The sequence below is a fragment of the Carlito syrichta genome, unplaced genomic scaffold, assembly GCF_000164805.1.
Source record: "Carlito syrichta isolate Samal-C Ts95f unplaced genomic scaffold, Tarsius_syrichta-2.0.1 Scaffold137883, whole genome shotgun sequence".
Taxonomy (NCBI): Eukaryota; Metazoa; Chordata; class Mammalia; order Primates; family Tarsiidae; genus Carlito; species Carlito syrichta.
The window spans coordinates 108,822-136,789 of record NW_007081979.1 but is presented as its reverse complement, the minus strand read 5'-3'; the positions used below and the strand labels follow the sequence as shown (position 1 = coordinate 136,789).

Here is a 27,968-nt window from a genome sequence, read left to right as displayed (position 1 = left end):
CGCTACCATGCCAGGCTAATTTTTTGATTTATTGTAGAGATGAGGTCTCTCCAAATTGCCCAGGTGGGTCTCGAACCCACGGCCTCAGGTAATCCACTCACCTCAGTCTCCCAAAGCGTGGGATTACAGGTTGAACCACCAAGCCCAGCCAAATTAAATTTCTTAGTCCTAATTAAGGAACAGGCTACAGATATGCATGTACACTGCTTGGCTGGAAGTTGGGTATACCCAGACACTGAAAACCTAATGAATTTAAATCAATGGGAAAATGCATCAAAACATTAGGGTTTCACCCTAATTTCATTAGGGTTACATTTTGTCAATAGTGCTTTCAGATAAATAGACAATAAAGTGGCTCAAAGATACTCCAAAGACAAGAAGAAAACAAAAGACCAGTAACCACAGAGAAATGGACATCAAACTCATTGACTGGGTCCACAGAGAAATCCCTAAATGCTCCAAGGTCAAAGTGGTATGACAAAGCAAGAAGAAATAAACTTGAAGATCTTCTTGTCTGGTCAATTTTGCTTCAATTTGGGTGAGTAGTATTGGTAGATTTTTAAAGGAAAACAAGTGGAGAAGTAAAATGCAAAATTAATGAAAATTTAAGATAACAAATGAAAACACCAGCAGGGCTCGGTGGCTCAGCCTGTAATCCCGCGCCTTTGGGAGGCTGAGGTGAGTGGATTGCCTGAGCCCCCGGGTTCGAGACCCGCCTGGGCAGCGAGACCTCATCACAACAATAAATCAAAAAATCAGCCGGGTGTGGTAGCGCATGCCCGTAATTCCGGCTACTTGGAAGGCTGAGGCGGAAGTATCGCTGGAGCCCAGCAGGTCGAGGCTGCGGTGGCCGGGAGCGGCGACTGCACTCTAGTCTGGGTGACAGAGTGAGACTCCAACTCAAAAAAACCCCCAAAAAACGCCAAAAAAACACCAAAGGCCATTTTTTGTTTGCTTTTGGGCAGGTCCCTAGATTTCTGGGAATTATATCTTCACTCTCCTCTATATTTACGTTGGAAAGTGGCAACAAACAAAACAGGTTCCACAAACACGGACATTACATTAAGGGGCAAAAGATGGCAAAGACAGATCAGTGCACATTTTAATGTAATTTCATATGCTGCAAATATAGTCTCCATCAAGCTTCCAAAGTGAGTTTAATAAAAACACTTACCAAACTATGCCACTTGCCAGCTATGTTTAAGAGACAGAAAAAGGGAGGAGACTGGGTGGAGTAGCCAGACTGTTAAAACAAAATAAAGAAAACCACTCCTATTTAACATAGTACTGTAAGTCCTAGCCAGAGCAATCAGGCAAGGGAAAGAAATTAGGTCCCCAGACAGGAAAAGAGGCAGTTAAATTACTCCTCTTCACAGAGGATGATTCTATACCTAGAAAACCCAAATGATCCCACCAAAAAATTCCCAGCACTGATAAATGACTTCAGTAAAGTCTCGGGATATAAAAATCAGTGCTCAAAAATCAGTTGTATTTCTATACACCACCACTATATACCACCACATAAGCAGTCTGATAACCAAATCAAAAACACAATCCTATTCATAATAGCCACACCGAAAAAATACCTCAGAATACTTCTAATCAAAGAGGTGAAAAATCTTTACAATGAGAACTACAACACTGCTTAAACAAATCAAGGATGACACAAACAAAAGGAAAAAATGGACTAGAAGAATCAATATTGTTAAGATGTCCATAACTAACCAAAGAAATCTACACATTCAAAACAATCTCCTCTCAAACTACCAGTAACATTTTTCACAGACCTAGAGAAGACAATACCTAAATTCATGCAGAAGCAAAAACATAAAAATAAAAAAGAGAGAGAGCCTAAATAGGGAAGGCAAACCTAAGCAAAAGGAACAAAGCTGGTGGCATCACACTGCCAGACTTCAAACTTTACTACAAGGTTACTGCAACCAAAACAGCACAGTACTGGTACAAAAACAGACAACATAGACCAATGGAACAGGACAGAGAATCTGAAAGTAAAATCACTGGCCTCCAACTAACTAATCTTTGACACAGTGTACAAAAACAAACTTTGGAAAAAGGACACTCTATTCAACGAATGATGCAGGGAAAACCAGTTAACCATATGCAGAAGAATGAAACTGGGCCCCTAACTATCACCATATACAACAATTAACTCAAAATGGATCAAGGACTTAAATGTAAGACCTTAAACGATAAGAATCTTAGAAGAAAACCTAGGGAACACTTTCCCGGACATCGGCCTAGGCAATTAATTCATGACCAAGTCCTCAAAAGTAAATGCAGCAAAAACTAAAATTGACAGGTGGGACCATATCAAGCTAAGAAGTTTCTGCACAGCAAAAGAAACCATCAAGAACATAAACAGACAACCCACAGAATGGGAAAGAATATTTGCAAACTACACATCTGACAAAAGTCTAATATCCAGAATCTATAAGGAACTCAAACGAATCGACAGGAAAAGAAAAAATAACCCCATTAAAAAGTGGGCAAAGAACTTGAACAGACACTTCTTAAAGGAAGACATATAAGCAGCCAATAAACAGAGAAAGAAATGTTCAACACTGCTAATCAGAGAAATGCAAATGAAACTATAATGAGATACCATTTCACACTGGTCAGGATGGCAATTTTAAAAAAAAAACCAAACAAAAAACAAAATATGTTGGTGAGGCTACAGAAAAAGGGAATGCCTATATACTATTGGTGGGAATGTAAGCCAGTTTAACCCATGGGGAAATCAGTTTGGAAATTTCTCAGATAACTAAAGCAATTCCACTTCTGGTTATATACCCAAAGAAGCATAAATCATTCTACCAAAAAGATACCTGCACTAGTATGTTTACTGCAGCACTATTCACAATGACAAAAACATGAAACCAATCCAGGGGTTCACTGAAGGTGGACCTGATAAAGAAAATGTGGTAAATAAAACACCATAGAAAACTACACAGTCACAAAAAAGAACAAAATCATGACATATATAGCAACATGAATGGAACTAGAAGCCATCATTTTAAGTGAATTATCACAGAAACAGAAAACTGGCTGAATACTGCATCTTCCTCACTTATATGTGGGTGGTAAGCACTGGGCACACATAGGCACAAGGATGAAAACAGACACTGGGCACTGCAAAAGGGGGAAAGGAAAAGAGGGAATGCATGATCACCCATGGGGGGGAGATAGGGTCAGGTGGGGTGGTGGTGGCGCAGGTGGGCTCATCAGAAGCCCAAACTTCACCTTCATGCAATATGCCTATGTGACAAATCTTCACATGCAACCCGAATTCTAAAGTAAAACAAAACAGAAATCAAGACAGCTTAATAACAAAAATCCAAGGGAAGAAAATATTTCTAGAAGGAGATCATGCAAAGGACAAGTGAGAAGGGAACTGAAAAGTATTCAGTGGACTTAGCCACAGGGAGGCTATAGGTACCTTACTGAGACATTTTAGTAAAATGGGAGGAGGGCCAGAAACTATCTGCAATAGTGAAGATCAAGTAGGGGGAAGAAATTAAAGAAGGGAAGGTAGACATGGCTCTCAGGAAGGGATTCTCTTATCTCTGTATCCCTAACAGCCAGAACAGAACCTGTCTGTCACATAGTAGGCCCTTGAGAAGGCACACCTGAAAATGAGTCACAGAAGTTTTAAACTTGCTAAATAAAATAATATAGCCTTTCCAACTCAAATCTATTTGAAGACTGACTAAGGTGCTGAAACACAGAAAAGGGAGTGGAAAGAAGACAACTACTCACCTGACAACAAAGGCTTGATTTGCTTGATTCTGGCAGCCATGGCTGGTGTGATTTTAGATTTGCCCTTGGAGTCTGAAGCAGTGGGTTCATCTGTCTCCATGGGAGCCAATGTGTCACCATCTAGCCCAATGCCTTCCAATAAGCCCTGGGTAGAAGCATCCATAGTTCCAGTAGTCCCATCTTGTTCTCCATCTGCAGACATAAGAGAAGAGTAATAAGATGATACAGAGCCGGCACTTATCTAGTTCCCTGCTCTGAAGAGACCCAAGAAAGAGCTACCTATGATATTTGTTACTCCTTAAAATTCTCATGATTTCCTAAAATCGAAAAAACAAAAACCACCAAAATACTGTATGATATGCTCCTATGTCTAGAGGTCTACTAAAGTAGTAGCTAATGCTGGTATCTTCAAATGAAAGCGTGTGAATAGTCTTAGTCTGGGGGGGGAGGTGGTGGTGTGTGTGTGTGTGTGTGTGTGTGTGTGTGTGTGTGTGTGTGTGTGTGTGTCTCTCAATGCAGTCAATTTGGATGCCGTGTGTGTGTGTGTGTGTGTGTGTCTCAATGCAGTCAATTTGGATGCCCTGCTAGAATGCTATATATAGTTCATTAAACTCAAACTGGACATCATAGATAACCACTGGAGAATTTTCTTTCCTAGCATTTAAGACAATTTATATATGAATGCGGGGTGTGTCTTTTTTGGGGTATATATGTGTTCTTACATGTAAGAATGAGCTTTATGTGAACTTTATAAAACAAGTTATCAAGTTCTTAATATTATATAGAAAAAGAATAATGTATTGTAAAAAACTGATGGAAAAAATAATAATTGTTAGGAGAGGCAATTCTTTAATGGTGAATCTAATTTTATTTCTCGATCTTTAGTAAATTAGTTTATTTCCTTGAGTTAAATTTGGTATATATGGACTAAATTTGAGATTCTCATTTTGTCAGAGGTTTGTGTATAGCTTATTAATTTTATTCCATCTCTCTTAATAACCGGCTGTCATATATTTCCTTGGAAATTTCCCTTTTTAGGCCGGGTGCAGTGGCTCATGCCTATAATCCCAGCACTTTGGAAGGCTGAAGCAAGAGGATCATTTGAGGTCAGGAGTTCGAGACTCTCTCTACAAAAAAAAAAAAAAAAGAAAGAAAGAAATAAAAAAGAAAAAGAAATTTCTTTCTCCTTACTTATTTCAGTACAAGTTTTAAGTGTATCTCATAAGTTTTTATACACAGAATTGTTTTCAATGTTTTCTTAGTAGCTTATCAATTTTTATTTCTTTCTAGATATAGAACACAGGAGAAAATATTTTATGAAAAAGTTGCTTTGATTAACTTTAGGTTTGTTGCCAAGGGTCAGAAAATAGCGTATGATTTCTGCTTACTGCAATTATTTTTACTGTGAGATACCATAAAAACAATTTTCTAAATTACTATCTGGTAGAAATATAAATAATGTGAGTCACATAAATAATTTCAACTTTTGTAGTAGCAAAATTCAAAACTAAAATGAAATAGACTGAATTTCAAATATTACTTAAATCAATATAACTCAAATTATTTCAACGTGTAATCAACACAAAAATTGAGATTTTACATTAAAAATTAAAATCTCACCATACCCTTTGATACAGTGAATTCTAGGGATCAATTTGATATTTGTAGAAAACTACATATGAAGATGCTTATTTTCAAAAATAGCACATTGGAAACTTAATAGGCAACGATTAGTTTGTGTACCTTTACATGGTACTTAAGTGAAAAAGAGATCCAGTAAATGTTTTATCTGAGACAGTCACAATATCCTCAAAGAAAAAGATTAGGCTGACACTTCTAAAATGTTCTCCTCACGGTTGAAATACGGGTGATTCTTCTTTCTATACATTTTCTGTTTTTCCTATTATGTATATGTTTTATAGAGGAAACAACCAAAAATCAGTGAAAGGATGAAAACTGAGGACTATGGATGACAGAACTAACAATTTTCAGAATAAACCTATAAAGACACAGGAATAGAACTTAGAATTAATGACTAACATTTTAGTTTCTTAGAGTTACCTGATCTTTTTCCGCCCTGGGTCGTACCTGCCTTCTCATCCTTTGGAACCAGTTTCTGCATATCCGCCTGGCCAAATTCACACCCAGGTGGTAGGCTGCAAGAAGAGAAACAATGAGCAACAAAACCAAAATACTGATAGTTCACCTGTTATATTATACATGATCTTTACCTTGCTTGGCTGACACTATCCCTCTTATAGCAGGTAAGTGCACCTGAATGTAATAAAGCATCTATAATTCCTAAGGTAGCACCCCACAAAGTTCCTAACTCAATTTTTTGTATCTTGCTACCAACAGGAACAAATTTTAAACACCCACCATGCTGACACAGCATAACTGGGATATTAAGTCAAAGATGTACAAGATGCTGCAATTTGTCAGCAAGTTCCCAGGCTAGTTGGTGGGAAAGACAAGAAAACCTCTAAACTCTTTACCACAACCTTCCATCCCTGATATATCCCCTTCAGGCTCACTGAGCTTAGTTTTTCTGTCAGAAAAGTTAACAGAGTAATAAGAGAGACTGTCATTCTTTTACCTGTTTGGGGTACACAGAGAAAGGAGAACAGTGCTTTCCCATACCAGGGAACAGTATAACTGGCTCAGCTTGCTCAGAACACTCAGACCCAACTGAGAGCCCCACTGGTTTACGGAGATGGAACGGATTTCACTCTGCAATCAAAGCAGAAAGAATTTCACCTCTGGGATATTCTCTGAACAAATGTATTGAAAATAAACTTACAGCTGTTTGCGAATAAAGGATTCTTTTTTCTGTCACTGCTACTCTCACAAAGTTGTCTACTTCACAAAAATGTCCACATTTAAGAATACAGTTCCAAAAGGTATCCTCTTATAGAAATGGTCTCTAAGAACCCTTCTTATTTCTTCTGGTAAAATGAAAGGCAACATAAAAAAACCTGTTTTTCTGAATTACAGACACGGTTTTATAGATTCATCAACTACTTTCTAATTTTTTTGGTGGGGTGGGTATTGCTGCTATTTCCTTCTAATTTCTTTACTTCAGGAAATACCTGAACTCCTTCAATTGAGTATTTTTAGTTTTATTTCACTTAATAAAGTCATAACAATAAATCTCTAAGCTTTGTTAAATAATTTAATTTTCAAAATAGTTTACAATCATGCCTTTTGATTTCTTATTTGATTGATCCACAGGTGACAGAGAATATATTTCTCCTCAACAGCATAAAACAAGGATGTTAAACTGTTATAACGTTAATATTTACAATTAATTACCTGAAGAATAAAGGTAGTAAAATTGAGAGCACATACACAAAAATGTTTTCTTTCTGGAACCAGAGATTATGAACTGCAGGCACAGGGTTTGATATAAAGGAAATTTTTAGTAATCTGTTAATTACTATTGATTTAAATTGAGATAAAATGTTCTGTGCCATCCCATTATCAGGCCTAGATGCACTTTATAAAAAAGGCCTATATGTGCTTTATAATAAGCCAGATAAGTACCTGATTGAAGTTTGCCTACTTTTAGTACATCCCCAGTTGGCCCACATAAATGGTATAGATCAATTAATGCCTGGTATGTAACAACCTCTTTCATTCTCAAGATATTCCACTTCACACAATAAATTATATGGCAACAAAGAAAAAAAAAAAAAAACCCAAGGGAGAATGAAACTACACAGCAACTTGAAGCACAAACCTAAATTGCCCACCAAAATGATAGAGGTTATCAAAAAATCTCATCCTAAATCTCACTATTCTTTCAGTGAGGATTCACTCCAGGAGGATTGGCTTCTAAGCACAGCAACCTGCCAAATGTATGCCCTAGGCATTTCAATGGCTTTAAACCAGTATGTTCACTCCCAAGATTATTTTTACCTGTCCAACTCTGCAAGTGTGAACAAACATCATGATGTAGGCATGGGCAGCAGTGAGTGCATGCAGCAAAGGTGTGGCCTGAGCTGAGAGGGTAGCATCAGCAACATTGCCAGCACACGCTAATTCTCGCAACAACACTGAGCCCCCAGGGGATTCAATGGGGCGGTGTAAGGGCTCCAAGGAGGAGAGGATGGAGTCCAACTGAAGGAGACCCTCCTGAAGGACTTTGGGTTCATGTGACAGTGTCTGAAACAAGAAGAATAATTAAAGTGTTAATATAGGACCATCATGTCTTTAATAGTCACAATGCAAGTGACTATTAAATCAAAGTCTCCCAAATTTCAGGTCCCTCACCTGGTAAATGGCAAGCCAAATATGAACCCAGGTATGACATACCTCAACACCTCTTTCTAGAGCAACACACTACTTTCAAACTCAGTGAGCCAATAATACACAAATGATGGCCAAACTGGTATTGTTATAGCAAGGACTCTATGTTGCTGAATTAATCCCAAATTTTACCACCACACATGTGCCCAGTGCACAATGTTAGGCGCAGTTCCAAAACATGGAAACTAATCACTATTACAACGTTATTTTCTGCCTAAAACAAGGGAGATGATTCTGAGATAGGCATCAGTTAGGCCATTTGTTTATAAGACAATGCAAGGATTATATGACCCTTGCGATTTCTTCTTGAGTCTGGAGAAAAATCCGACAGTGAAACACCATCACTTGTCATGCAAAAATAGAAATTATGAGCCTTTCTGTGGCTTTAAATAAATCTATCCATCCTTACACAGTATTTTAGAGGTAGTATAAAGATCCTTTCCTCCCTTTCTCTCTTATGAAGAGCATTTAATTCAATTATTTGCAGAGAATAAAGCAAAATAAAACATAAAATAGTTATGTCACAGTTAGGGATCTTTTCAAGTCCGTAAGCAACTGAATTTCTGATTTTTGGCAGAAGTTACCCTCTTACTGCACAACTCAGTAATAAAGGAGATCAATTGATTTTAATGCAATCACTGTCAAAAAAATCCCATTGGCATGTTTTATTATTTTTTTTTCAGAAACAGAAAAATTCCTCTTAAACTTCATATGGAATTTTAAGGGACCCCAAATAGCCAAAACAAACTAGGGGGAAAAATTGGGAGGTCTCATACTTTTAAATTTCCAACATTATTAAAAAGTTACAGTAATCAAGACAAATGGAATAGAATAGAAAGCTCAAAAATATGGTCAAATGACTCTCAGCAAGGATACCAAGACCATTCAAAGGCAAAGGACAGTCTTCAACAAATAGTGCTGGAAAAACTGGATATACACACCCAAGAGGATGAAGGTGAATCTTACCTTACACTGTATTAAAAAAACTAATAAAAATGGATAAAAACCTAAATTATAAAATTCCTAGAAGACTGGACTTGGCAATGATTTCTTGGATATGACACCAAAAGCACAGGCAACAAAGACAAAAAAGATAAAACTGGACCTCTTATCAAACTAAACATTTGTGCATCAAAAGAACACCATCAACAGTGTAGAAAGACAACTCATGGAATAGGAAAATCACCTACAAATCATGTATCTGATAAGGGATTAATATCCAAAATATAGAAAGAACCCCTACAACTCAATAACAAATCAAACAACTTGATTAAAAAAGAGCAAAGGACTTGGATAGGCATTTCTCCAAGATATACACACGGCCAACAAGCGCATGAAAAGATGCTTAATATTACTATCATCCATCCATCCATCTATCTAGAGTCAGGGTCTCAGTCTATTGCCCAGGCCAGAGTGCAATGGCACAATCAAGGCTCACCCCAGTCTTGAACTCCTACGCTCAGATGATCCCTCAGCTTTGGCCTCTAGAACACCTGGGACCCCAAGTGTGTGACACCATGCCCTGTTAACAGTATTACTAATCATTAGGGAAATGCCTGTCAAAACCAAAATGAGATATAACTTTATACTCACTAGAATGGCTATTGTAGAAAAAAAAGGAAGGAAAGGAAAGGAAAGGAAAGGAAAGGAAAGGGGAAAAGAAAGGGAAAAGGAAAGGAAAGAAGAAAAATAAGTGTTGGTGAGGATGTGGAGAAATTAGAATTCTTGCTCATTGCCAGTGCAAATCTAAAATGGTATAGCCCCTATGGAAAACAGTATGGTGGTTCCTAAAAAACAAAAAATAAAACCCCATAATTTGCATATGACCCAGCTATTCCATTTCTGAGTATACACCCAAAAGAATTAAAAGTAGTCTTGGAAAGATATTTGTATACCCATGTTCATAGAAGCATTATTCACAATAGACAAAAGGCAGAGGCAACCCAAGTGTCCAACAATGAATGGATAAACAAAACGCAGTATATACATACAATGGAATATTACTCAGCCTTAAAAAGGAAGGAAATTCTGACACATGCTACAAAATGGATAAAGCTTGAGGACATTATGCTAAGTGAAATAAGCCAGTCTGCAAAACAACACTTATATAAGGCACCTAGAGTAGTCAAAGTTAGAGACAAAAAGCAGAATGGCAGTTGCTGGGGGAGGAGATGAGTAGTCGTACAATGGATAGTTTCATTTCTGCAATGTGAAAAGTATTCTGGAGATTGATGTACAACAATGGGAATACACTTAACACTACTGAACTGTACATTTCAAAATAGTAAAGATGGCAAATTTCATGCTATGTGTAGTTTACCTCTATGAAAAATAAAAAAGGAGTTTCATTTTGAAGGAAGGAAATACATAGCTAAGCACACCAGAATGTGCTAAAAAGCAACCATAACAAAGAAAGATGATACAGTAATAAAACCTAGCTACAAAGCTTTTTTAGAGATATGTTTTCTTCTCCAATAAACTCAAACAATGTTAGTTAGAACTACATACCAAATTCAGGAACAAAGAAAAAAATACTTTGACTTTTCAATGAGAAATAACATGGAACACTAAGTATTAATCACAAAATTCACTTGTAGAACATAACACAAATTCATTTATTATTTTTTAGTTAAAGGGACACCACAGTAAAAACATATATAAAGAAGTATTACAAAATTGATTTTTAAAAAGAAATGAAAACATTTGGCCAGATGCGTCTTACCAAAATGGATTTGCAGACACCTGCAACAGCCTGACAGGCAGCAGATGTGGGAAAGTCAATAGGCAGATTGGGAAGACCCAAAATGGTAACCAAAGGCAAGAGTCCTTTCTGATTCACAAATTCCTGGCAGTGGTCATCTGTTGTATTGTTGCTCAGAATAGATTCCACAAATTTCATCTAGGTAATAAAAAAATTTGTTTTAAAGTTTGAGCTTGACATTTGGAACTAAAAGGCCAACGTGGAGTAAAGACAGGGGTAGCTTTGCAGTCATAAAAATCAATGTTTTCTAGAATATCAAAACCTCGGGTAAACAGGGATAGATGTATGACATGGTCCCTAAAACATCCAAGAAATAAAGAATTACAACCTCTTCCCAATCTTTTCCCACCACACCACAAGTCAAATAATTTGAAATAACAGAAGTTAAGTGACTTGCTCAGGGTCACACCATGAATTTGTGGTAGAATCAGATCTAATCTCTTAATTGCTAATTTAGTCCTTGCGTGCCTCTCCCCGGAGGCAAGTATTTCCCCCAAAACGGAACCTGGAACTCAAAGCATATTTTAAGAGTAAGAAAGTAACTGTGGGCAACAAACACATAGGCACAAGAGAACCATGTCTGAAGTCTTAGAAGTGCTTAATAGGCTAGAGCAAGCCGGGCTTGGTGGCTCAGCCTGTAATCCCACGCTTTGGGAGGCTGAGGTGAGTGGACTGCCTGAGCCCACGGGTTTGAGATGTGCCTGGGCAACTTGGCAAGACCTCATCTCTACAATAAATCAAAAAATTAGCCGGGTGTGGTAGTGCGCGCCTGTAGTTCCAGTTACTTGGAAGACTGAGGCAGCAGGATCGCCGGAGCCCAGCAAGTTGGGGCTGCAGTGGCTGGGAGCATGCCACTGCACTCCAGTCTGGGCGACAGAGTGAGACTCCAACACACACACACACACACACACACACACACAGGCTAGAGCAAATGTTAAGAGGACTTTGCCTTACTGGTAAACAATTCTGGGAAAATTCAAACTCTTCACTCAGGAAGTACTGGGAAAAAAATTTATGTTGCACACATCCAGAAAATATAATACAGGTTGAGTACCCCTTATCCAAAATGCTTAGGGGCCAGAAGCGTTTACAATTTTTTTTTGGATTTTGCATTATACAGCACAGGTTAAGCATTCCAAATCCGAAAATCCCAATTCCAGAATGTTCCAATGAGCAACTGTCATGCTGCCGCTCACAAAGTTTCAAAGCACGGAACATTTGGAATTTAGGGTGCTTAGCCAGTACTAGACCATCATAACAAAACCCAATCTCACCCTGTTTGGATTACAGTGAGGAATGGTAACAATGAAAAAAAACTGGGAACAAAATGAGAGGAGGGTATCGGTTAATTTGTGGCAAACCAGTCTAACAGAACAAAAGCAAAAGGTTTGCATATTTCCCCTTTCATACTTTCAGGGCTCCAGTGAAAATAAATATGGAAAATACTGGACTCTGATAATCCTACACATTTTCCACAAAAACACACACCTTTATTCAGTTTGCCCTATGTTGACTCTTACCACATTAAGGATGTAATCCATGAGGGGAATAGGAATACGTTCTTCTGTACCAACAACCCTGTTAAGGTAGAAAAGAGTGAGTTACACAGAAATTAACACCAATGCAAGATAACAAAGTAAGGAAAAGGACACAGTAAGAAATTCTAGGCCTTTTCCTAAGGTATACACTTTAGTATATGAGTCTTTAGATTCACATACCACTGGGGGGGGGGGGGGAGGAAGGAGCAGAAATCAATCCTGAAACTAGCTTTCCTAGCCTGACTAGGACTGACAGCATAAAGGGAAAAACCAAGCCTTTATAAAACATTTGTATATATCACAAAATAAACTATCTTACCTTAGGCAAACTACTGTCGGAGGAATTCACCGGTATAAAAAAATTTTTAAAAAGCAAGTTCAATTAAAAGACTAAAAACATTTGCTTAAAGAAAGAAACAACACTCAAGGCTTCCATCCGTAATAATCTGTACTTACAGCTTGACAGTTCCCAAACTATCCTAAAACTGATCAGGTCTTCTGCCTTTTCAGTTGTTTTAATGCTGCACTATAGAGGAGAAGGCTGAAAAATGCCACAGATGCACAAAATACAGCTCAATGCTTAATGGCTACACCTTGGTTTTTGAAAGAAAATAGAGGTTTTTAAAAAAATCTACGCATTATACTGAAATGTACCCCTAAGATAAAACATAAGAAGAAATAAATCTTAAGTAGAAAATGAAGCATTCTGGACACAGGCCCTCGAAATGGATTTCGGCAAGGGGTAGGAGCAGAGACAGATGTGAGAGACAGAGGAAGAAGAGAAGGCAAGAAAGTCAGCAAGAAGCTAATAGTTCTCAACTCTGAGCAAGACAAAATGTGAAAAGATTTGCAGGCACAAGAATATTTGGCAGAAAAATGTAGAGCAAGCATTATGAACAGCTTTAGTGATTAAAAAAAAAAATCCAGAGCTAGGATTTGGGTAGGCTGTCATGAACATCCTCAATGAAAAATGTGAGGAAGAACTTTGTATAAAGGGAGTAGAACTACAGGCCAAGGTTGAAATAATTCTATGAGAAGACCACAAACCTTTCCTTGACTATACAGTTCCTCCTCATAACCACTGCAGCATTCCTTGTTACTTATACCAATTATCCATCCCAGCTTGACCTCACCTCCTTGGAAGGAAGAGACCTACCCCTACAGCTAAGGAGTGCAAGTGTGGATCCAGACCACTGAGACACCTGTCCCTTTGCAGAAGCCAGATATGATGGTAAAGAGCCTAAGAAGTTAGTGAAATGGAACCTAGATGTTCCCTTCATTTGCTACGTGGAAACTGTGGAGACCAGAAGAAAAAGCAAATCAACATAGTTCTTAATATAATGCCAGAAACAAATCTGTTCAGTAACTACTTTTCTCCCAGGCCCTCCTGGCTCCCAGGCCCAAGAAGCCTGGAATACTTTTAGGAATACTAAAAATGATCAACAATCTCCAGGAGAACTCCACCTACGAACTGGTTTTAAGAAAAATCATTCTAATCTTAACCTTATTTGAAACCAACCCATAGCATCTTTGAAACATGTAGAACAGCAGCCTACGTATTTGGGGTAGACTATAAGTATAGTACCTATACTTCTTTATTCCAGGTCTCCAGCACAAACCACATATCTTAAGATCATATACAAACACCATTTTCAAATACAAACTGCTGGTTTTGTAAAATATGAGAAAAGAGTACTGTCTTAGCCAGGAAGAAAACTGGAAACCCAAAAGTCCACCAACAGGAAAATGGATAAATACTGTATGATATTCATACACTACTACTCAGCAATGAAAAATAACAAGCTACTGACAGAGGCAATAACATGGATTAATCTCAAAAATAGAACTAAAGAAGCCAGATACAAGAAAGTGTATACAGTAGGTATACATAAGACTTCATTTATATGATCATTCTATTTACAAATGTTCTTTAATAGGCATAATTATTCTAAGATGATGGAAATAAGACCAGCAGCTGTCTCATTTTAGCATGGGGAAACTGGAAACTTAAAATCTGTATAGTTTACCATATGGAAATCACACCTCAATATAAAATATTCATAAAGAAACGAAGTATGTGTGTGTGTGTGTGTGTGTGTGTGTGGGCATGTGTGTGTGTGTGTAAAGCATTGGAAAACAGATGAAGATATGGGAAACAGGAATTTTTAAGTACCACCGAAGAATTTTAAATTTGGCAGAGGGAACAGACAATACTTTTGGGGAGAGGGGTGACACACATTCCAAATCTTTCGAAGCCTCTTCTCCATACTGGCAGAAAGTACACAATACCCACCAATAACAACAGCCTGGGATAAGGAGATAGAAGAACCTTCTCTTTTAGAATATTGTGGCTTTCAAAATGAAGCTGAGTTTACATTTGTGAGACTTGGATATGTTACGTGAATGAGGTAGTGATGAACACTATACAATATAGAGTGCAGAAAGACACTGATAATATGGTACAGTAACTACTAGAATCTTTTGTTTCTAAGAAGCTACATCTGAATATCTCTACAGTAGAGTATTAATACTCCTGGTCTAGATTTCTACTTTCTTTATTCTCATTCCTGTCTCATTAGGCAGCTCTCCAAGCATTTAAAACTTAAGAAATCCATTAGATAATGCTCTTTATTCATTCTAACATAATCTGATTACCTGCTATATACAAAGTGATAGGACCACACTGCTGAATGAGACAATGTGTCTGCTTATAGGTTAGTAAGAGAATCCATTAACATATGAATAATTTCAACTGTTGGAAGAATACAAGATTGACTTCTCATTTGGAAGTACAAAGAAAAGCAAATGGTAAAGATAGTAAATTATATATGTGTATTTTACCTCAAAAAAAAAAAAAGGAAAAAGCTCCTTTAAGAATGAAACATTTAGGCCGGGCTTGGTGGCTCAGCCTGTAATCCCAGCACTTTGGGAGGCTGAAGTGAGTGGATTGCCTGAGGCCACGGGTTCGACATCAGCCAGGACACTTAGTGAGACCTCGTCTCTACGATAAAATAAAAATAGCCAGGCATGGTAGCGCGGGTCTATAGTTCCAGCTACTTGGAAGGCTGAGGCAGAAGGATTTGCTGGAGCCCAGAAGGTCGACGCTGAAGTTGCTGTGAACGCGTGTGCCACTGCACTCCGGCCTGGGTGAAGGAGTGAGACTCCAACTCAAAAAAAGAATGAGACATTTGGTGGTGGGGCCTGGTGGCTCACATTTGTAATCCCAGCACTTCGGAAGGTTGAGGGGAGAGGACTGCTTGAGGCCAGGAGTTTGAGACCAGCCTGGGCATTTGAGTTGGCCTTGCAGAAATTTGGTAGATAGAAAAGGAGGAGGTAAGATGATGTGGGAATGGGGATAAATGTGGAACATAGTGATACATGATATACCAAAAAAAAAAAAAAAACACCCAAAAACCATGGAGAATGAAGAAATAAGGGTGGTGGAGAAAAATGTTGATTTACTGTGACAGCTTGAAATCCAGGCATGTCAGATTGAAGGTATCTATCTGGTAAGATGTTCTGGTTGAGAAGTTATATGCAGATGGGTATACATAGCTCAACTTACAATCACTACCACAACCATCCACGTTTAAAAAATTTTCCCCATATTTGTAGCCAGAAACATGAACCTCATTCCAGTAAGGTCACTGACAATCAAGGGTGTGGCAAAGGAAGCACTAAGATTCTGACATTTGCAAAAAAGTTTTGCTGTCTTCCAGAATGATCTCCCTCTTCCAGAAAGAGAACATTTTAAAAAAACAGAAGATGTTGCTACAAGGAAGGTAGCAGGTTTGCCTTGTCAGGCAGGGTAAGATATCTGCTCAACAAAGCAATGCACTTAGTAGTTAATGCCACTCTTCTAAAAACACTAACAACCACAGGTTCATTACTATCTAGAGTTCCAAGAGAACAAAGTTTTGGACCCTAGACCTTTGCCCCTGCTGTGTATTTCACCTTAATCTCCTCTTAAGTTCGTTCAGGACCAGTGCAAGCCCACTCATATCCATGCCTAAAATGCTCAAGCCTTTCTCAGAACTACTTATCTACACACCAGAAGGGCACTTATTATGAATGCATGAGTGTCAAGAAGGATCACTCACACTTCTAGCACGAAGGTGATTCAAAAGTTACAGCTACAGAGACACAGGTCATACCCTGTACATAAATATGGCTCAAAGAACCTGGTGGACTATCCATTGCCAGTCAGCAGCCTTTAAGCAACCCTCTCACCTGGCCCCAATCCAGGCAATTTCCCCTTTTTAAACTTTCTTTTTTTCAAATTTGCATTTTTTACTTTTTTCTTTTAAATAAATACAAAGTCTCACTATGTTGCCCGGGCTGGTCTCGAACAACTGGACTCAAGCGATCCTGTCACTTTGGCCTCCCAAAGTGCTGGGATTACAGGCATGAGTCACCAAGCCCCCCCATCAATTCTCATACAGAACAAACCTTGAATAAATAGGAATGGAGAAGGAAAATATACTGTGCATAATTACAATCCTATAAAAGCCTTCTGATTTATCTGGAAGAAACAGACAGTAATCAAATGAACAAAATGAAAAACCAACCAGCAACAATAATTCTCTACACCTCTTATGAACCTCCTAGGAGACAGGCTACAAAAGTGCAGTATGTTTCATTATGTGCCTAAACCTAAAGCAGTCAATGATGTAAAATATCAAATAAACAAAGGGAAAATAAGTCTTCTGTGTAAACAAAGTCCATTAACTTGATAGACCAATTCTGATTCTATTTTAACATCAGCCTTCAAGAAAGATAGCTTCTTAAGGCACAATTTAATACAATTAAATACCAAAGCACAAATGACACAGGGGTCAAAGAAAGAAAACCTATATGCTCTTAAGGCCAGAAAGAATCTTAAAGTGATCTAATACAACTCTCTTTTTGTAGATGGAAGTGGCACTAAGACTTAAGAGGGGTAGCAACACACTCAAGATCACAAGGCCAGAGAACCCATCTTATAAACACTTACTGCTGATTAGGCTCAGTTTCATTTTGCTGGGTAGAATTAAAGCTTTGCATGGCCTGTACTTCCTCTTCCTCCTCATCCTCACTAGAAGCTTCTTCTGCAGCATGATTAGACCTTGGAGGAGGAGCAGTGGCAGTGCCATCTGCCTTCTGGATTGATGGCTTTTGACAGATGTATTTAGGGTCTCTTCCAAGATTACAGATTTCTTCAAGTAACTAGAAGGCACAGGAAATAAGATTACTTATTAGTAATTAAGGAATGGGGGGAGGAAATGGCTAACATTTTTAGAGCATTTTCTATGTGTTATATATTTGCTAAAACACTTATATATCCATTATTCACATCATTCCTAGCATGTCATCATTAATTTCATTTTATAAACAAGGGAACAGAAGTTTTGCAAAGTTAAGTAATTTTGTTCAGGGTCACATGGTTGTTCAAGGGACTGACTGATCAGACTCTATGTACTAATTCACCAAGCACCAGAAACTCATATATTACTTTCAACGATCCTAAAAGGCAACTAAGCAGAGCTAATACATGTGGGGGGAAGGGTAAAGGATAATAATGTTGTTTTCCTAAGCCTTGTCTGCTTGTCCATATCATATGTAAGAAAGCAATATGTAGAGGTTTATATTAGTTAAATTGTTTCTTATAAAGAAAACAATTCTCAATCTGAAAAAAGTTGAAATTAACAGAGATTTCTTTCTAAGACAAACTAAAACCACTATCTTTTTTGCAATGGACCAACCCAAGGACGTGGAGAAAATGAGACAGACATGGTGCTCCTATAGGCACAGTCCAAGAATCCAAATGACCTCCAGAAGGCCAAACCTTTTCTAAAAATTCCCCCTTCCCTAATCTCTCATGCCCATGGTCACAGCCTTATCCCTTTCTACCTTGATGATGGCAGTTGTTGCATCAGTTTTGAGGGTGGGCTGATGTCTCATGAGCTCATCGACAGCACTCCCCAGGTTGGATGCAGTATCCCCTTAAGGCAAAAAATAAACTGTTAGAAACACTGAAGAAAACAAAGCTGTGCTCCTTTCTGTACCAATGTAAGGCATAAAGAAGAAACTGAGCTGGCTGTTGTGATTTTCTAATGACATAATTTCCTTAGTGAAATCACACCAGCCCCCTTCCCTCAAGTCACTGGGGAGGAGGAAGGAATCAGTCTCGTATACATATTTTAAAGAAACTATGCGTGTTGCACTCTACAATGGTAATCTCTACTATCGAAGTCTGAACTAGTACTGTAGAGTGAAAAAGAAGAGAGAAAGAAAAGAAGCATAAGCTATTAACCCTGGCTGCCCAGTAAAGAATGACAGCAGGAGATCACTCAGTATTATTAACCCCAATTCCATCCAGGTTGCTGCGAAATTCATGATTTTATTCTTTTTTATGGCTGCGTAATATTCCATTGTGTATATGTACCACATTTTCTAAATCCAGTCCTCTTTTGATGGACAGCATGACTGGTTCCATGATCTTGCTATTGTGAACAATGCTGCGATAAACATACGTGTGCAGGTATCTTTTTTATAGAGTGATTTGAGTTCTTCAGGGTATATTCCTGCCGTAGGGAGATTGCGGGGTCATATGGAAGGTCAATTTTTAGAGCTTTTAGGATCTGAGTATCACATGTTCTCACTCATAAGTGGACCTTGAACAACTATCGTAATACTATAAGAAAAGGATTGACAGTGGCGGGAAACTATGGGGGGGGTAGGGAGGGGAAAGGAGGTGGGATTAACGGTAGTCAATATCTGTCTGGGGACGGGGAGGCACACCTCATCAACAAGAGTACCGGCACAATGCATATTTGTATACCTAACCTTTAACTGTACCCCACAATTTTAAAATAAAAAATATGTTAGGGGGAAAAAAAAGAATGACAGTGGGTAGAATGCTATAGTGGTAGCTCAGAGAATTTTGAAAACTGAAAATCTTTCTGGAGTCCTATCTTCTTGATAATAAAATCTCAAAGACCTGGCCTCAAGTACACTGAGAAGGAAAGCTATTCATTTGCGACTATCTTAGAGCCTTAGCTATTAGAACATTAGATTACCAGGATCAACATCTCAAAACTGTGTATTTCTCATTGCTGCAGACTAGATGGTGGACCTGGAAATCTACCACTGCTCCCCAATATCCATTTTTTTTTAACCAGCACTGCAACAGTACAACAATGAACTACTGAGAAGCAAGAAAGAAGCCAAAGTATTCCTCCCTACCTGCAATAAAATGTATGGTGATAACTCCCATTAAGCTTAGCAAACCTAGCCAGAATAACAAATAGGAAGTCAAGGAAGGGGTTCCTTGCCAACGGAATCAATTTTCTATTATAAAAATAAATCCTAGCAACTTACCAAGGGGATCAGAACTCCTCCTCCTCCTCATGGCTGGGAGGTAATCTGGAGACAGAAGAACTTTGAAGAGACGTTCAAAAGGCTGACATTGTACAAAAGACTGAAGACCTCGGGCATTCAAGCAGAGTGCACTGAATACATTTGGGAGGGAGCCAAGAACTTCACGGGTAGCAGGAACCTACAGAGAAGACAAAGTGAGCTTGAATGCACATAAAAGAATATAGATACTAGGAAAATCTATCCAGGGTATATCATGGAGAAAATGAAGGAATTTTGAGAACCAGGTCTCAATTAGATTCACACTACATTCAGAAGACAAGAGAGTGCTTTTTAAAGCAGACTGTTGTTGTGTGTGTTGAGAGGAAGAGTATGTGTGGGGCACTCTTTAAAAAGCAGCGGAAAGACTCACATCTTTGATAAGCAGTGCATGCAGCATGACATCTGTCAACCCATTGTCCTGGAGTGAGGAGAGCAGTGATGGTTCTTGAAATACAAACACAGTCACCACTTCAGTAGCTAACAAAAAAAAAAAAGGATGAGAAAATATGGGAAACTGACAGACTCCTCACAAGTATTAAAAACAAAACACCAAAGGCTTTAAAATATATATACTAAATGTATAATAATTTAAACACTTGTGGATACCATTGAAATGAAAGATACTGCTCCATCAGAGATTAATCTTTATTAAGAATTTAGTGACTAGCCGGGCTCGGAGGCTCAGCCTGTAATCCCGCACCTTTGGGAGGCTGAGGTGAGTGGATTGCCTGAGTCCGCAGGTTCGAGACCCGCCTGGGCAGTGAGACCTCATCTCTATAAAAAATCAGCCGGGCGTGGTAGTGCACGCCTGTAGTTCCGGCTACTTGGAAGGCTGAGGCAGAAGGAGCGCCGGAGCCCAGCAGGTGAGGCTGCGGTGGCCGGGAGCGGCCACTGCACTCCAGTCTGGGCGACAGAGTGAGACTCCAACTCAAAAAAAAAAAAAAAAGAATTTAGTGACTACCCCTCAAGATTTTAAGGGCATACTTTTGCACAAATGAAGTTACACTGATATATTTTGCTTTTTCCCTCAACTGTCATACCATAAACTCTTCTCCTTCACTACAACCAATTTATTTTGAATGACTGCATACTATTCCACTAAATATGTACGTACCACCATATACATAAATCAGTTCCTAACTGTGAAAATTGATAAATCTAAATAAGCATCCTTTTTTGTCTGTCTATACAGGAAAAAAAATCTAAGATGTGGGTTTAAAGAGTTAAAATGCACTTATAAAAATGGACAAACGCCGGGCTTTGGTGGCTCAGCCTGTAATCCCGTGCTTTGGGAGGCCGAGGTGAGTGAACTGCCTGAGCCCGTGGGTTCGAGACCTGCCCGGGCAACTTGGCGAGACCTCATCTCTACAATAAATCAAAAAAATGAGCCGGGCATGGTAGCGTGTGCCTGTACTTCCAGCTACTTGGAAGGCTGAGGCAGAAGGATTGCTGGAGCCCAGCAGGTCGAGGCTGTGGTGGCCGGGAGCGTACCACTGCACTCCAGTCTGAGTGACAGAGTGAGACTCCAACTCAAAAATAAATAAATAAATAAACAAATGGACAAACTATCTTCTCAAAAGAGTTTAGCAATTTTAAGCTACCATCAGCAGTTTAAGAGTCCTTGGTATTAAGCAGTCTAAGAGTCTTTGGGTATCAATCTGATCAGTTTTTGTTTGTTATTTTATTTTATTTTAAAGATGTTAGGATTAGGTATATAAACGGTCATCGCACAGGTAAAGTTTGGGCCTCCCTTTGGTCCCCACTTCATCTGGTTTGAGATCGGGCACCCTTATTGATATTATGGGCCCCCTCACTCCACCCCCTACCCCTTCCCTGGCAATTTCTGGCTACTGCCAAACCCTTTTTTATAGTAATTATGGTAAATGTTCAGGGTCCGCTTATGAGTGAGAACATGTGGTACTCAGTAATCTAAGTCAGTTTTGATATTAATAAATGTAAAGTACTACTACTAAAGTTTCTGGAACATGGCAAAAACTCTAATAAGAGGAAAAAGTACAGCATTAATTCATTTACTTGCAACCAAGGCTGGGCAGTGGCTCATGCCTATAACCCTAGCACTTTGGGTGGCCAAGGTGGGAGAATCACTTGAGGCCAGAAGTTAAGAGATGACCCTGGGCAACACAGTAAGACCTCGTTGCTACAAAAATAAAAATAAAAATAAATTAGCTGGATGTAGTGGCACGTGTCTGTAGTTCCGGCCACTTGAGAGACTGAGGCAGGATAGCCTTAGCCCAGGAAGGTGAGGCTGTAGTGAGCCATGTTTGTGCCTGGTTGACCGGGTGAGACTCCAACTCAAAAATATAAGTAACCAAACAAGAATTAACAGAAAAAAGTAGAATTCAATGAAACAGAAAGCAAAAACCACAAATAATTAAAACCAATAACTAGCCCTCTGAAGACACTGAAAAAGCTTATAAACCTATTGGCAATCTGATGAAGAAAAGAGCAATAGAATACACTAGCAATGAGAAAGGAGATTTAACCAGACATATCACAAATAAAATTCTTCTACAAAGCATATGCTAACAAGTGAAATGTATGCTTATATAAGAAAAGGTCATCAAAATAAATTCTCAAGAAGTAATAGCAAAAAACCCCAACCAACAGAGAGGCACCAAGCCAACACTTTTATATGTGAGGGTTATATTAAACCTTCTAGGAACAATTAAGACAAGGATTTTCAACTTAAAAAGACTATAATAACTTTAACTTAAAAACCTGAAACGTACAACATCCATAAACTATGTAGAAAACAAACTTGTTTTTGGTGATGCCAAAGATCTAAAAGAAACCAGAAGATTTTCAGTTCAAGATGGTGAACAAAGCATCCCTCATTTATCCCAAATGCCAGTGGAATGGCAGATATGTAACAATTACTGGGGATCAACAGTTGTCAATGGCTTTTGAAATTCCTGTATAAACTTCCAAAAACTTTTAGTCCTTTTTGGGTCTTAAGATTCTTCGATTGTGGCTGATCACATGCAGAAGATTGAAACAGGACCCCTACCTATCACCATACACAAAAATCAACTCTAAATGGATCAAAGACTTCAGTGTAAAAACCTCATACTACAAGAACCTTAGAAAATGCAAGAGACACCCTTATGGAAATTAGAACTGGCAATCAATTCCCAATCAAAACTCCAAGTGCCTATGCCATAAGAGATAAGATAAACAAGTGGAACCTCATCAAACCGAATAGCTTCTGCAAAGCAAAAGAAACCATCAAGAGAGCGGGAGACAGCCCAGACAATGGGGAAAAAAAAATTTGCCAACTGTATATCTGATAAAGGCCTAACATCCAGGATCTACAAAGAACTCAAACATGCCAAAAGGAAAAAAACAAGGAGCTCCATTAAAAAGTGGGCCAAAAAAAAAAAAAAAAAAGCGAATAGACACTTCTCAAAAGAAGACATACAGGCAAGCTAACAAACGAAAAAGTGTTCAGCCTCACTAATCATCAGAAATGCAAATCAATACCACACTGAGATACTACCTAACCCAAGTAAGAATGGCCATCATGAATACAACAAACAACAACAGATGCTGGCGAGGATGTGGAGAAAAAAGGAACGCTTCTACACTGCTGGTAAGAATGCAAACTACGTGCAACCTCTTTGGAAAACAGTGTGGTGATTTCTGAAAGAACTAGAAATTGATCTTCCATATGACCCAGCAATCCCCCTAACTGGAAATATACCCAGAGGAGCTCAAATCATTCTACAAGATACCTGCATACGTATGTTTATTATAGTAGTATTCACAATAGCAAAAACATGGAACCAGCCATACTGCCCACTGAAACTGGACTGGATTAAAAAAAAATGTGGTACATATACAAAATGGAATATTATGCAACCATAAAGAAGGACAAACATATGGACTTCGCAGCAACTTGGATAGATTGTCTATCATACTCAGTGATCTATCACAGAAGACACGAATAGAGTACCATATGTCCTCACTCATAAGCAGACCTTGAACAATTATCATAATACTATAAGAAAGGGATTGGTAACAGTGGGAAACTGCCAGGGGATAGGTGGGTGGGGGCACACCTCATCGACAAGGGTATCTGCATAATGAACATTTGTATACCTAACCCTGAATTGTGCCCCACATCATTAAAATAAAAAATTAAAAGAGAGAAAAAGATTCTCCTATTGACTTACATTTGTACAACTGTATGAAGTCTATAGAGTTACTAAAACTGAACAATTATAAACTAAAATTAGTGTGCTACTAGCGGTTACAAAGACACCCAATCTGTTATATTATTGGTCTAACTACGTTACATCATAATGTAAATGAGACATTAATAGATGACTAAGAATTAGAATTAAAGGGTATACAGCCACACAAAGCAGTCAGCTCTGGGTGGAACCAAGCAAATGAGTTAAGGAGGAAAAAACGAATAAGCAAGCAAAAAACCAAGCAACCCAAAAACTATGGGAGGCCCATTACCTATACAATAGGGTTTTTAAGAAGGAGTATTTAAGTTAACAGGAGACAAAGAAATAAAAATAATTTCCAGAAATAGGAAAATATATTCATTTAAGAATAAAAACCAGTCTGACATCATGGTTACCCATAATACATAGCATTAGAATACAATGAAAAAACACCCAAGAAGGTACTTCAATAAAATGAATTCAAAAGTCAGAAAATCAAGGATTACCAAAAAAAGAAAAAAAATAATGGACAAGTAGTAAAGGCAGGCTGAAGGTCTTATTTAGTCCAGTTTGGCAAAAGACAGCATAAGATATTTAAAATGTTTAAAAGTTAAAAAATATACTGAGGGTGCCAAAATAGTATATACATTTTAAGAAAGGAAAAATATATACCAATGACAAAAGAAGAATACAAGTCACATTTGATTTCTGCAATTACAAGAGGTGCTCAAAGTGGTTACCATCACCGTCCAGTCACTTTAAAGTAATTTAAAAAGTAATACATAAATAACAATTCTTAAAATATGAATACACTTTTTGGGCACTCCCAGTATATAAGGACAGCCATTACAAAAAAGGAATAAGAAAACAAAAAAGTAAAAAACAACATTAAACACAAGACTTTAGAAGTAAGAGAAAAAACACTGGAAACTATAAGACATAGGACAATGTAGAAAATTTCTTCTTTAAGATAAAAAGACACAATAATACCTTATTAAATCGTTCTGCTGAAAACAAGTAAAAGCTAGATTAAATACTTGAACTTTTTTTAAATAGGCAGAACCAATGAAGCAAATTATAGCCAAAGGTCCAAACTGAGTAAAAATGGTAATTGAGTCTTAGACTTTTGTTTTGAGGATAACCTTGGTTTTCAAGAGTGTTTAGAGTACCTGGGTAGAACACAAAACCAGAGAGGGATAACTTTATTAAGGAGGAAATTCAGTAGTTAAGGGAGTCTTTATTTACGTACAAGTGCTTTCTACCCCATAACCAGGCCATTTCTGATAAAAGATGGGACTCAAGGTTCAGCCCAACTAGAGAGCTGGTTGCAGTCACTTAGGTGTTGACTGAGGTACTGATATCCTCAATAAAGATATGTCCATCGTTCATATTTTTCAGAATCGTGGGTGGTAGCTACTGTGACTTTTTATTTGTTTCCTTGGATGAAAAAAGTCCTCAAAGGGAAATGTTTTGCTGATGTCGAAAAGGTGAAACAATAAAGAGCAGAAGCACTAAAAGGCATCAAAATTGACGAGTTCAAAAACTGTTTTGAAGCCGGGCTCGGTGGCTCAGCCTGTAATCCCGCACCTTTGGGAGGCTGAGGTGAGTGGATTGCCTGAGCTCGCGGGTTTGAGACCTGCCTGGGCAGCGAGACCCCATCTTTACAATAAATCAAAAAATCAGCCGGGCGTGGTAGCGCATGCCTGTAATTCCAGCTACTGGGAAGGCTGAGGCGGAAGGATCGCCGGAGCCCAGCAGGTCGAGGCTGCGGTGGCTGGGAGCGGCCACTGCACTCCAGTCTGGGCGACAGAGTGAGACTCCAACTCAAAAAAATAAAAAAATAAAAAAACTGTTTTGAGCATTGGAAAAGTGTCTTGATAGGTGTACTGCATCAAATGGAGAATACTTTGAAGGTGACAAGCTTAAACATGTAAAAATAAATACACAACTTGTAAATAAATTTGGGTTTTTTGCCCCCCCAACAATTGCTAGTCTAAATATTTTGGGTTGGTTTTGCAAATTTGGTCTTTCTCAAATATAACTTTACTTATGGGAAACGGGATAAATTAAGAGGACCACAGGGAAGGAATCTGGACCTCTCTTGATATCTGATTTAGTACTCTAAGTTTGCTTTCCTGTCTGTGCCCCTCAATTCCTACGTCATCCTGATAGGGCTCACCTGCTCTTCACTTCCATGACACGCCCTAAGCACACCTGTCCTCCTGCTGCCTCTCTTAAAAAAAAAAAAAAATTCTTGTCATGGAAATTTCTGTGTTTTTTTTTTTTTGAGTTGGAGTCTCACTCTGTCGCCCAGACTGGAGTGCAGTGGCCACTCCTGGCCACCTCAGCCTCAACCTGCTGGGCTCCGGCAATCCTTCTGCTCAGCCTTCCAAGTAGTTGGAACTACAGGCATGTGCTACCACGCCCGGCTAATTTTAAAAATTTATTGTAGAGATGAGGTCTCGCCAAGTTGTCCAGGTGGGTCTCAAACCCACGGGCTCAGGCAATCCACTCACCTCAGCCTCCCAAAGCACAGGATTACAGGCTGAGCCACCGATCCCGACTAATTTCTGTGTTTTTTAAACTTTCACTTTTCTTTGTTTTTTTTAAAATGCCAGTACACTTGTTTTTCTCTCTCTGTTCTGGGCTTTCTCCCTTCCCCTAGTCTTGGGACTTCTCACCTGTGAAACAAATCTTTTTTTATTTTTATAGTTCCAAAGGACTACTGTCTTGAAATTTACCATGTGAACCTAACCTAGGCAGAGGGAGCTACATGGTAGAGTTGCTACAACACAAGAAAACTTCCTCAATTGCATAAGAGAAACAAAATCTTCAACACAAAACTTCTGGTAACATCATACTTAATGGTAAAATACTAAAGATTTTCCCCTCTAGGTTCAGGAACAAAGCAAAGCAGCCCATTATCATCACTTCTATTCAGCACAGTACAGAAATCTTTGCCAATGCAGTATGACAAAAAAAAGGCATAAAGATCATAAAGAAGTATCTGCAGATGATAAGACTCTCCTAAAAAATTAAGAAAACAACTATGAACTAATAAATAAACTTTTCAAGGTTACAGAATACAAGACACAAAATATATAAAAATCCTGAATTGATCCAGCAAGGGGACAAGAAAGTATCTAAGTTGAAGTTGTCAAAACGATTCCTTCCACTCTACAAACTATAAGGAACAATGCCTGCTACTAGTACAAGGAGGTTTTCTCTATTTCTACATCTCCCACTAAATTCTTTTTGAGTTTTAAGAAGTCTAGAAACCTAAGTATTTAACACATTGTCCAAAATATATGTGGTACTCAATAAGTGCCAATTAATAAAAATTGGGTTTTAACTAGAGCATTATTCAAAACAATGTCAACGTCAAAATGCAAAGACATTTTTGCAAATAACTATAAAGTACCCAAGAGCCCCCACAACAGCATTTTCTACAGCGTGACAACAATTTTCTATACTATAGTTTGCTGATCTGAGATTCACTTCTAGAATGGAAATCATCCTCGTTGGATTTCCCAGACCAAGATTAGGGACTAACCACCAAATAAAGACAAGTTTAAAAAAAAAAAAGTCACGCCTGGGTTGGGCATGGTGGCTTATGCCTATGGTCCCACCACTTTGTGAGGCCGAGGCAGGAAGATAACTTGAGCCCAGGAGTTGGAAACCAGCCTGGGCAACACAGCAAGACCTGGTCTCAACAAAAAATTAGCTGAGTGTAGTGGCACGTGCCTGTAGTCCCAGCTACCTGGGAGGCTGAGGCAGAAGAATGGCCTGAGCCCAGGAGGTTGTGGCTGTGGTGAGCCATGAACGTGCTACTGAACTCCAGTTTAGGCAACAGAGTGAGACCCCAACTCACAAACAAGGGAAAAAAAAAAAAAATCACACCTGAAGCATAAGTATAGTACAAGTAAGCCAAATGTATTATACTACGACTTATTACAAATGATTCAAAATATACTGCTTATAATAGGTTTATCT

The 27,968-nt window shown here is 38.5% G+C and overlaps 1 protein-coding gene across 1 annotated transcript in view; it reads right to left on the bottom strand.

Moving 5' to 3' along the window:
• HUWE1 (HECT, UBA and WWE domain containing 1, E3 ubiquitin protein ligase) overlaps positions 1–27,968 on the bottom strand; it is a 133,891-nt gene that overhangs the window by 45,565 nt on the left and 60,358 nt on the right. Inside the window, exons 20-29 of the mRNA XM_021708454.1 lie at positions 20,153–20,259; positions 19,744–19,921; positions 18,274–18,365; positions 17,378–17,589; positions 12,367–12,424; positions 10,808–10,984; positions 7,696–7,941; positions 6,374–6,507; positions 5,839–5,933; positions 3,778–3,969 (exon numbers count right to left, since the gene is read on the bottom strand). Coding sequence (XP_021564129.1) covers positions 3,778–3,969; positions 5,839–5,933; positions 6,374–6,507; positions 7,696–7,941; positions 10,808–10,984; positions 12,367–12,424; positions 17,378–17,589; positions 18,274–18,365; positions 19,744–19,921; positions 20,153–20,259 — 1,491 coding nt within the window. The remainder of the gene's footprint in view (positions 1–3,777; positions 3,970–5,838; positions 5,934–6,373; positions 6,508–7,695; positions 7,942–10,807; positions 10,985–12,366; positions 12,425–17,377; positions 17,590–18,273; positions 18,366–19,743; positions 19,922–20,152; positions 20,260–27,968) is intronic.